At 39.8% G+C, this 12241-nt stretch overlaps 1 protein-coding gene across 4 annotated transcripts in view; it reads right to left on the reverse strand.

Moving 5' to 3' along the window:
- lrrc69 (leucine rich repeat containing 69) overlaps nt 1-12241 on the reverse strand; it is a 79721-nt gene that overhangs the window by 66646 nt on the left and 834 nt on the right. For 3 of the 4 annotated variants that reach the window (XM_043688096.1, XM_043688095.1, XM_043688099.1), the window contains exon 2: nt 9897-10023. In XM_043688096.1, the coding sequence (XP_043544031.1) occupies nt 9897-10023 (127 nt within the window). Of the gene's footprint in view, nt 1-9896; nt 10024-11288; nt 12236-12241 lie in introns of those variants that run through there. The other variant, XM_043688098.1, reaches the window with a different exon arrangement.

The following is a 12241-nucleotide window of genomic DNA, read 5'->3' on the forward strand; positions in this document are numbered from 1 at the left end:
TCCAACGCCCCTCCCCCAAGTCCCTCCTCCCTAACTTTTATCTTAGCGTGCTGGACACACTTTCCTCATTCCTGAAGAAGGGCTTATGCCCGAAACGTCAATTCTCCTGCTCCTTGGATGCTGCCTGATCTGCTGCGCTTTTCCAGCAACACATTTTCAGCTCTGATCTCCAGCATCTGCAGTCCTCACTTTCTCCTTGAATACTGGACCAGTCAAACAAACCTCTCCTCACAGAACAGTCCTGCCATCCCCAATAACAGCTGAATGAACCTTTGCTGCACTTCCTTTCTTAGGTAAGGAAAGCAAACCTTAGGTGTGGTCCTGTGTAACTGCAGCAAGACATTCCTACTTCTGAACCCAAACCCTCTTGCAATCAAAGCCAATGTATATTTGCCTTTCTAATTGTTTGCTCTACGCGCCGTCTCCTTTCATGAACTTGTGTGCAAGGAGACCCAGATCCCTTAGTATTATCCACATTTCCTTATATATCACCATTTATCTTTGTCTTTCTGTTTATCACACCAGTACATAATGTCACATTTAGCCACATTGTACTGTGTCTACCGTGCTTGTCTACTCACTCAACAATTAATTTCTGAGCCCATGACCATTTCACAATGCTGATGGCTCCAATATTTTAACAACTTAACAATTTCTATCCAAACTCTCCTGGCTTGGAAGCTTCATAAACTAAAACACTTCAGCTAAAGTAACTGGTTTCCCTTGAACTAAAAGCTTGATTCTCTCTTCTGAACTGAGACCTTGAGCTTTCTGTTCTGAAGTCAAAACTAAAACTAATAGCTGAGATGAATCTTTCATAAACTCAATGATGTAAACATTAATCCATTAATACCACATGGGGTTTTGCCAGGAATTTGGCAGAAGTCACAAGCCTTCTTGGAATTGATACAATTTGACAATTGTTTCTAATAGCTTTCAAGTCTGTTATGACCAGAGCCCAGGCAAGACAGTTTGGATCTAGATGAAACATCACAAACTGTTACACTCTCAGATGAGAAGCAATGAACTGGCTCCCCTTCTTTATTTACCTATCCCATTGGTTGGATGGAACAAAGTTAATTTAAAAAGGTTCCCTTCCTGGGAATATCTTTCTTCCAGACCTAAAAGCAGCCAACATAACTGGGCTTTCTTCATAGTTAATAAAGAGAGAGGTTTTTTAAAAAATTACTACAGCAGAAGAAGAATCAGTAACACAAAACAGGTTATAAATAAGGACATCCAAAAAGAAAGAGGTTCAGAAAAAAATACAAACATACAGGGTGGTTACAAGGAGATAGTTCTTTGACTGTAACCTTCACGGCACACTAATATTTGATCCAGTCCTAATAACACACTCCAGTAGAGGTGAAACTGTCTTTATAACCCTGTCCTGGTATCTTCTTCAAAGGAAAAAAGACAATCTGTGTCTACAGTTTGGACATAATCCACAGAGGGTCATTTTTCTATTGAGCATCAGCCCCTCTTTCTCATTGTCGTCTCAAGAGATTTCAGTAATGATCACAAGATGTTTTGACATGCACCTTCTCCTTTCTTTGGAAAACCTTTTGTTTAAAGTTCCATTCACATCATGAATATGCCATCCAAAGAATCTCTCTCTCTCTCCAGAAGCCACATTATTTACATCTGTACCATTATGGGCTGTATCAAACCTTTTTTGTAAAACCGTTTAAGGACAGACCTGTTTAGAAAAAAATCATCTTCATGGAACTAACCCATTTCTATCAGTATCTACCTTCAAATCCAAATCACGACACACATTATATACCTTTCAATATAAGGGAACTGAAGATCATTGAGCTAAAGAAATAGCTATTGCCAAAGTGAAGGAAGGGAAATGAACAAGAAGCCAGAGATAAAAGAATGATGAGATTAAGGATTAGCTGTAAGGCTAGGGGATGTTACGGAGAAAGTTAAATATGAAGTCAAGTAGGGATTTGGAGTTATAGAGTCATAGATATGTACAGCATGGAAACAGATCCTTCTGTTCAACCTCTCCATGCTGACCAGATATCCCAACCCAATCTAGTCCCACCTGCCAGCATCCGGCTCATATCCCTCCAAACCCTTCCTATTCGTATACCCATCCAAATGCCTCTTAAATGTTGCAATTGTACCAGCCATCACCACTTCCTCTGGCAGCTCATTCCATAGACGTACCACCCTCTGTGAAAACGTTGCCCCTTAGGTCTCTTTTATATCTTTCTCCTCTCACCCTAAACCTATGCCCTCTAGTTCTGGACTCCCTGACCCCAGGGATAAGATTTTGCCTATTTATCCTATCCATGCCCCTCATAATTTTGTAAAACCTCTATAAGGTCACCTCTCAGCCTCCGACGCTCCAGGGAAAACAGCCCCAACCTGTTCAGCCTCTCCCTATAGCTCAAATCCACCAACCCTGGCAACATCCTTGTAAATCTTTTCTGAACCCTTTCAAGTTTCACAACATCTTTCCTATAGGAAGGAGACCAGAATTGCATGCAATATTTCCAACAGTGGCCTAACCAATGTCCTGTACAGCCGCAACATGACCTCCCAGCTCCTGTACTCAATACTCTGACCAATAAACGAAAGCATATCAAACACCTTCTTCACTATCCTATCTACCTGCGACTCCACTTTCAAGGAGCTATGAACCTGCACTCCAAGGTCTCTTTGTTCAGCAACACTCCCTAGGACCTTACCATTAAGTGCATAAGTCCTGCTAAGATTTGCTTTCCCAAAATGCAGCACCTTGCATTTATCTGAATTAAACTCCATCTGCCACTTCTCAGCCCATTGGCCCATCTGGTCAAGATCCTGTTGTAATCTGAGGTAACCCTCTTCACTGTCCACTACACCTCCAATCTTAGTGTCATCTGCAAACTTACTAACTGTACCTCTTATGCTCGCATTCAAATCATTTATGGAAATGACAAAAAGTAGAGGATCCAGCACTGATCCTTGTGGCACTCCACTGGTCACCGACCTCCAGTCTGAAAAACAACCCTCCACCACCACCCTCTGTCTTCTACCTTTGAGCCAGTTCTGTATCCAAATGGCTAGTTCTCCCTATATTCCATGAGATCTAACCTTGCTAATCAGTCTCCCATGGGGAACCTTGCCGAACGCCTTATTGAAGTTCATATATACCACATATACCACTCTGCTCTCATTAATCCTCTTTGCTACTTCTTCAAAAAACTCAATCAAGTTTGTGAGACATGATTTCCCATGCACAAAGTCATGTTGACTATCCCTAATCAGTCCTAGCCTTTCCAAATACATGTACATCCTGTCCCTCAGGATTCCCTCCAACAACTTGCCCACCATCGATGTAAGACTCACTGGTCTATAGTTCCCTGGCTTGTCCTTATCACCCTTCTTAAACAGTGGCACCACGTTAGCCAACCTCCAGTCTTCATCCAAGATGGAGGACGGGAAAAATTTCTGGCTGTAACAGCTGCTCCTTTTTTGAGGTATTTTAGGTGCTGGAGGTGATTTCCTAGAATTTCAGGAGCAGCAATTACTGTTTTATATGCTGTTGCATTGTTTTGGGACTTTGGAAAAAAAAAGTCAAAATAACAGCAGTTTTAAAAGAAACAAGAACAGACAAAGGAAGTACATGGTGAGGCCAATGCAGAAGAGAAAGAGAGAGAACCTGCACAGCTACTGCCTTTGCCGTTTGAATTTATGTATTGCTGGAAATCGGAGTGCATCTTGGAAAATTAACAAATTGTGAAATTTACAACTGATCTTGGAGGAACTGTTGGGCGAAGTTCACAGCACAGAATCAAAGAAGTTAATCATTGTTTTAAATGTGGCCAACAGAGAATCTGCAGTAGTGAGTAGAGTGGGTTCTTTCATGATTTTATGATTTTGGAGATATGTCTCTTGATTAAACTTAAAATATAAGCCGTAACTATTAATTTAACCTGGGGCAGTATTTGTAGAGGAATAAGACGGTGTTATTTTCTGGGTTAATAGATTGTGAAGGAGCAAAAATGGCCTTTAATAGAGTGATATGTACTTCTTGTCAGATGTGGAAGTTTAAAGAGAATTTAAGGGTTACTGTGGATTATATCTGCCATAAATGCTGTTGGGTGTGAATCTTACCAGATCAAATGGATCAGTTGGAGAGACAGTTAGAAGTGATGAGGAATTTGCAACAATACGTCATGAATAGCAGTTATAGGAAGGGGGGAAGTCTCAGATACAGTCACATAGACGGGTTAACTCCAGGGAAGGTAAGAGAGATAGGAAGCTTGTGCAGGAGTCATTTGTGGATATACCCATTTCAAACGGGTATGCTGTTTTGGAAAATGTAGGTGGTGGTGTATTCTTAGGGGAACGTAGCACGTACAGCCAAGTTTCTGGTATTGCGACTGGCTCTAATGCAACGAGGGGTACGTCAGCTTCCAAGAGCTCAATTGTGTTAGGGGATTCTGTAGTCTGAAGTACAGACAGACGTTTCTGTGGCCAGCAGCGAAAAAGCAGAATGGTGTGTTGCTTCCCTGGTGCCAGGATCAAGGATGTCTCAGAGAGGGTGCAGCAGAATGTTCTCAAGGGGGAGAGGGGCCAGCAAGAGGTCATTGTCCACATTGGAACCAATGACATAGGAAGGGAAAAGGTTGAGATTCTGAAGGGAGATTACAGAGAGTTAAGCAGAAATTTAAAAAGGAGGTCCTCGACAGTAGTAATATCTGGTTTACTCCCGGTGTTACAAGCTAGTGACGGCAGGAATAGAGCAGATGAATGGTGTATGGGAGAAGGATTCACATTTTTGGATTATTGGAATCTCTTTCCGGGTAGAAGTGACCTGTACAAGAAGGACGGATTGCACCTAAATTGGAAGGGGACTATATACTGACAGGTAAATTTGCTCGAGCTGCTCGGGAGGATTTAAACCAGTCAGGTTGGGGGATGGGACCCAGGGAGATAGTGAAGAAAGAGATCAATCTGAGACTGGTACAGTTGAGAACAGAAGTGAGTCAAACAGTCAGGGCAGGCAGCGACAAGGTAGGACTAATAAATTAAACTGCATTTATTTCAATGCAAGGGACCTAACAGGAAAGGCAGACAAACTCAGGGCATGGTTAGCAACATGGGACTGGGATATCATAGCAAATACAGAAACATGGCTCAGGGATGGGCAGGACTGGCAGCTTAATGTTCCAGGATACAAATGCTACAGGAGGAAAAAAAGGGAGGCAAGAGAGGAGGGGGAGTGGTGTTTTTGATAAGGGATAGCATTACAGCTGTGCTGAGGGAGGATATTCCTGGAAATACATCCAGGGAAGTTATTTGGGTGGAACTGAGAAATAAGAAAGGGATGATAACCTTACTGGGATTGTGTTATAGACCCCCTAATAGTTAGAGGAAAATTGAGAAACAAACTTGTAAGGAGATCTCAGCTATCTGTAAGAATATTAGGGTGGTTATGGTAGGGGATTTTAACTTTCCAAACATAGGCTGAGACTGCCATAATGCTAAGGGTTTAGATGAAGAGGAATTTGTTAAGTGTGTACAAGGCAATTTTCTGATTCAGTATGTGGATGCACCTACTACAGAAGGTGCAAAACTTGACCTACTCTTGGGAAATAAGGCAGGGCAGGTGACTGAGGTGTCAGTGGGAAGTACTTTGGGGCCAGCGATCATAATTCTATTAAATTGCAAATAATGATGGAAAAGGATAGATCAGGTCTAATGGTTGAAATTCTAAATTGGAGAAAGGCCAATTTTGACGGTATTAGGCAAGAACTTTCGAAAGCTGATTGGGGGCAGATGTTCGCAGGTAAAGGGATGGCTGGAAAATGGGAAGCCTTCAGAAATGAGATAACGAGAATGCAGAGAAAGTATATTCCTGTTAGGGTGAAAGGAAAGGGCTGGTAGGTATAGGGAATGCTGGATGACTAAAGAAATTGAGGATTTGGTTAAGAAACATATGTGAGGTATAGACAGAATAGATCGAGTGAATCTTTAGAAGAGTATAAAGGAAGTAGGAGTATACTTAAGAGGGAAATCAGGAGGGCAAAAAGTGGACATGATATAGTTTTGGCAAATAGAATTAAGGAGAATCCAAAGAGTTTTTACAAATACAAAAAGGACAAAAGGGTAACTAGGGAGAGAATACGGCCCCTCAAAGATCAGCAAGGCGACCTTTGTGTGGAGCCTCAGAAAATAGGGAAGATACTAAATGAGTATTTTGCATCATTATTTATTGTGGAAAAGGATATGGAAGATATAGACTGTCGGGAAATAGATGGTGACATCTTGCAAAATGTCCTTATTACAGAGGAGGATGTGCTGGATGTCTTGAAATGGGTAAAGGTGGATAAATCCCCAGGACCTAATCAGGTGTACCCTAAAACTCTGTGGGAAGCTAGAGAAGCAATTGCTGGGCCTCTTGCTGAGATATTTGTATCATCGATAGTCACAGGTGTTAAAGATAAGAATTAGAATATTAAATTAAGGCACTTGTACTAAGGATCAAGGTTGGTTGGTGAGGACAAAGGTAGTGAGTGCACAGGAATTAATGTGAAAAAGGATACAAGCAACAATATTTTGGATGAGTTAGCCTTATATAACATGCTGGATGGAAGACTGATCAGAATAAACCTTTAGAATAGTCAGGCCCACGGTGGAAAAGAAATCAATGAAAGTTTAGCCAAGGTGAGGCACAGGTGGATAATACTGCAAAGTTGAAAGTTGGCAGGGCTTTAATGAAGTACATTAATTGGAGAGGATGCTAAGGTTGCAAAGTGTGGTTCAGCTTGAAACAGTAACCATAAAGACAGATAGTACTGTTGGCTAGAGTATGGAGTTTATGGTGGTGGTCAAAGTCTTAATGTTCCAAAATTGTTCGCTTGAAAAAACCATCCTTCACCCAAAAATGTTTGGCAAACGTAATCAGAAATACATGATAGTTGAGGCATAGTTGAGTCCAAAAATGTGCGGGTTAGGTGAATTGGCCACGCTAAATTGCCCGTAGTGTTAGGTGAAGGGGTAAATGTGGGGGAATGAGTCTGGGTGGGTTGCTCTTCGGAAGGTCGGAGTGGGCTTGTTGGGCCGAAGGGCCTGTTTCCACACTGTAAGTAATCTAATCTAGGCATTGACAGACATTGTAGAGAGGCAGTATTCATTGTCATATGCAAACTGACTCCAGAATGGTGACTGAGATTGTTAAGCAGCAGCATTTAGATAAGTAAGGTGGTAAAGGATAGTTCTATGAAAAATTCCAGATGCAATGGTCTAAGGGCAGGATCAGAAATTATTGCCACAGATGTTTCAACAGCAATTAGATTGGTAAAAAGAACCACCAAGTAAAAGGCAATCTCAGTAAGTTGAGCAATGGAGAGGACTAAGAGAAGAATAAGTGAAAATTATATATTACAGAGACATCTTGAGACACAAGCAGATATAATGCATCATGACTGGTCACAAGAAATGTCATTCTATATTTTGTATTAGGCTTTTTCACTGTTGCTACAGGAGCAAAAATCTGACTAGAAAGAATAAAATATGAAATTGTGGGAGATAAACACTTTTGGGAGGCAACAGTGGAAGAGGAAAGGATATTGGAGACAGGACAACAGTTTCCAAGGATGTTGGTGGTGAAGATTATTCTTGAGTTGGAGAATGATGACAACTGAGTGAAAAAAAAGCTGCATAGTATTTGAGACGAAAAACATTTACATGATTAGCTAGCATTTGTGCCAGGAAGATAACTAGGAATTAAAGCATCAGGTTATATGAATGAAATAATATGCACTGAAGAGGACATAAGGAAGATGAGAGAGAAACAAGAAACAGCAAGGCAAAGCCATAAGCATGAAAAGTTTCTATACTTATCATATTAGAATAGTTGGTATTCAATTTGTTGAGGCATGTGGATAAATATGACATGGTAGTCTAATACTGAACAGGAGAAAGTGAGATGCAGATGCTGGAGAGTCAGAGTTGAAAAGCGTGGCACTAGAAAAGCACAACAGTTCAGGCAGCATCCGAGGAGTAGAATTGTGCCTGAAACATCGACTCTCCTCAGATGCTGCCTGACCTGCTGTGCTTTTCCACTCTGATGTAGAACAGGTCACATTCCACTTACTGAGAGGGCAAAAACATTAAGATATCATGGCAATGGATGGCAAAGTAATACCGACTCCAATGTTGTACCTTCATTTAACCCAGCAATCAAGGCACTTCTAAAAAAAATTCATTCATGGAATAATGGCATTGATATCACTGGGTAGGCCAGCATTTATTGGCCATCCTTAATTGCTCATCGGTGTACATCTGGCATCTCATGTAGGACAGACTGGGTAAGATAGCAGTTTCCTTCCTTTGACATCAGTGAACCAGATGAGTTTTTCTGACAATCAACAATGGTTTCATGGTCATCGTTAGACTGTTAATTCCAGATTTTTATTGAATTCAAATTCCACCTTCTGCTGCTGGAGGATTCAAACCCGGGTCCATTTTACTTGGGTCTCCAGTGATAATACCACTAAGCCATCGCCTCTCCTCCTGACATGTCAAAATGTTACAAGCTTTTTTGAAACACCATCATTTATTTGAAATAAATATCTGTACATGACTGACCACACCATTCCCTAAATATATCTGCATCCATAAAGTGTTTTAAAAATGTGCAACCAAGCAAAATGAAGCACAAACACTAATTTATTTATAAATTCAGCACATTGCAAGTACCTTCGTGCAATATCATTACAGAATGTTTAGAAATAAATTGGAACACCTGCATCTCAAGGAGGCATTAACGTACAAACTTAAAACAGATCCTGATTAATGAGTCTCACTCAAATTAAATAAGACAAATTCCAGATGTGAGTTATTGCATTAGAGTGCCCTCTAAAGGCTAAATTGAAGTTTGTTTTCTAGACTCTAAATGTAGTAATAATGATTTACAGCATCACTTTTTTTATAGTGCCCTGTGTTTTCTGATATTAAATTAATTTTCTTTTAATATGAAACTTTCCTTTGGGTCAAGCTTTCTTTTCAAACATTGCTTGATTTATGGTCAGAATTTTACGTAGGATGGTTTTAGAGTCATAATTGCAAGTTACGTGACTTCCCATAATCACAAACTAGTCTTGGAAAATTATAGAACAAAATGTTCAGACTTGAATGAAAACAAAAATCAAGAAACAGTTATACCCAAATTATATTGTAAAATCTTGCAGCTATGCATAACTCATCTCTGCAAGACATTATTTACTTTATGCTACATGTTTGCATCAGATCTTTTTCCAGGCAGACATTCACCACGCCAAAATAGGCTGTGACTTCTGACTCTCTGTTGAGAATATCACAGAATATCAAATAGTGATTATAGAATAATCCAAAGATTACTTGTTCATCCTCCAAAGGTTTTGGTCAAAATGCTATTACAGCTAGTTACAAATTCTTTATTTACAACCAGAGTGCAGAAACAGAGGCCTCTGCTGCCAATAACATCATGATATTCTCTAATCTTAATAAATGTGGAAAACCAGGTGTAAAGAACCTTGGTTGTGGCTACTAATTATTGTTTATAACTTCTCACTGTAATGTGATTAAATAAAAATAGTATAATAAAGGTTAAGTGATTAAACTGACAATAATGTTGGCCCTGAAAGTTGAAGGATTTATTTCAGCATTGTTCCAAAACATAAATCTGATATGGTAGTTAAAGCATATACTACAAAAAGCATATACTACAAAAAGTAATACAGATAATAATTTTATTATACACTCGTGTTCAATTTTAGTCTGTTATCTCTTCCCAAGTAATTGATCTGTACAGAGCAGTTAACAAATCTAAAATGAATGTAACCAGCTTCCATAAGTAAATAATTGACTTTAAAAATGCAAGCAAGAATTAACAGCATAATTATATTTACCCAATACATTTGGAGATAATGCTTCGAGTTTGTTATCAAACAAGTGGAGCTTCCTTAATTGTCTTAGATGTTTCAGAACTTCTGGAAGTGCTTCAAAGGAATTATTTCCCAAATTGAGTTCTGTCAACTACAAAATAATTCAAAAGATTTCTATATACAGTACTGTGAAACACAGTCATCCATATTTATACAAAAGCTGCAGCTAGCAAATTAAGAATGTCCAAACTGTTTAGCTTGTAGTCATAAGCAGTTCATGTGTGTAGGCTCGTAGTTTGCATATAAAGTTTGGATGTAAAAATAAGAAAAAAAGTTATAAATGTTGGAAGTCTGAACCCAAATAATGTTGAGAACAAATATTATTTCAGACAGTTAGAAAATTTAAATCTGCATTCCTGTTATTTGTAGGTATCTCTGGTTGGGGGGGGGGTAACCACCAAAGCGAAGTATTCTAATTTAGCAATTATCGACCAAAGGTCAAGAGAACAATGTGCTGTTTCAAACATCTACATTCAGGGATGTTTTGAAAGAAACAAAACAGGGAATAAAGAATAAGCACACATAAAAATGAGAACTCTAAACTTTTTGAAGAAGATTGCAGGGCCTACAATGATGCAGTTTCTAATTTGGATATCCCTACAATAGCTAACAGCAGCATAAAATCACTTACTTTCATCACTGACAGCTCTATTGTGCATCCAAAAGAAAGACATAATCAGATAGTCAAGGATGTAGATTTTAAATGGTCAAAGAGATTTAGGTAAGGTCATACACAACATTGGGTTTAGATGGCTGAAGATGCTGCCACCAATGGTAGACCAACAGGAGGCTATGGCAACATAAGAGATCAATGCCAGTGGAAAGGAGATTTCGATGAGGTGGCTGTAGGAGGTTACAAAGAAAGTAAGTAGCAAGATCACAAAAGGATTTAAAACATGAGAATTTATAATTTGAGGCCAAGGGAGATCTGGGGCCAGTGTGAGGTCAAGGGGTAATGGGAGGATATGTTTTTTTACAAAACAGAATATGAGCAGCACAGTTTTCAATGAACAGAAATTGACAGAAGATAAAGAATGGGGGGCTAGACAGGACAGCATTGAAATAGAAATGACAAAAGACATGCATAAAGACTGCAGGGCAGATAGATTAAGGTTGCAAAGCAATGCAATGTTATAGAGTTGAAATAAGGCTTCTTAATGATAAAGAGGGTTTGTGAGTGGAAGATCAACATAGACTGTGGCTTTTGCATATGACTGAACCTATTTTCATCTGAGTGGCAAGGTAGAAAATGGAACCAATGTTACAGATAAAATAGTTTGTGGCACAGACCAAGTAATAACTTCGCTTTTCTTAGAAATCTAGCTTCAGTGAATTAATAAAATACAAGAAACCTACCAGCACAAGATGGATGTTAACTGATGTTGGATTAGATTTACAGGAAATGGCATCAGCATGGGTACAGCTCGGTTGGGGCAGTAGTGTTGTTTGAGAGTCGGGGCACAAGCAGAGAACAGACAGGTCAAGTGTCATGGTGAATTTGAGATGAGGTTTACAATGAGTAGAAACAGGGGTTACAGTCAGTGGGAGTAATTGTGAATGGGATAAACATCACAATCAGTAGAGATGGTGGGAGGGTTAAGGCGATGGTGAGGAAGCTGTAGGACAGAGTTTTGGGATTTGGATGAGGCATGAGGATGGGAATCATGAAAGGCCAGCATAAAGGCAGTTTTTCAGTAATTAGGGAGAAGAGTAAGTGAACTAGGCTGCCTGTATATCCATGATTAGGATGGTTGAACAGAAAGTATGCATTTATATAGCATGAACACAAGACATCTCAATATAGTTTACATTCAATGAAGTAATTTTTAAATTTAGCCATTGTAATGAAAGAAATGCACAGGCTCCCACAAACATGGTAATGAGTAGATAACCTGTTTTGTGATGTGAATTGCGGGAATAAACATTGGCCAGGAGTAACTATCAGGCTTTTCTTCAACATGAGATATTTTCCATCTATGTGAGAGATCATATATGACGTCATACAAGGCAATGCGGCCCCACTGCAGGATCTGGGGCATTTACAGGGCAGAAGTTGGCTTGAAAGTGGGACTGCATTCAGAATGTTTTGTAGTTTAATACTTAATAGGGTAGGAGATGGAGGATCTGAACAAGGATAGCGTTGATGTGGAGGGAAGTCGGGTTGAGAAAGCTGGGGAGTTCGGCTCGGGAGCTAGAGGTATCAGATTGGTGGGAGGGCTGAGGGTGTCAGGTGGGCCAGTGTGTCAAACTGGGGAGAGGAGGCGGGGTTAGGGAGGGGACAGGTCATGTGGGGGTGGGGCTGGGGGGTG

The sequence above is a fragment of the Chiloscyllium plagiosum genome, chromosome 4 (genome assembly GCF_004010195.1).
Source record: "Chiloscyllium plagiosum isolate BGI_BamShark_2017 chromosome 4, ASM401019v2, whole genome shotgun sequence".
Lineage (NCBI taxonomy): Eukaryota > Metazoa > Chordata > Chondrichthyes > Orectolobiformes > Hemiscylliidae > Chiloscyllium > Chiloscyllium plagiosum.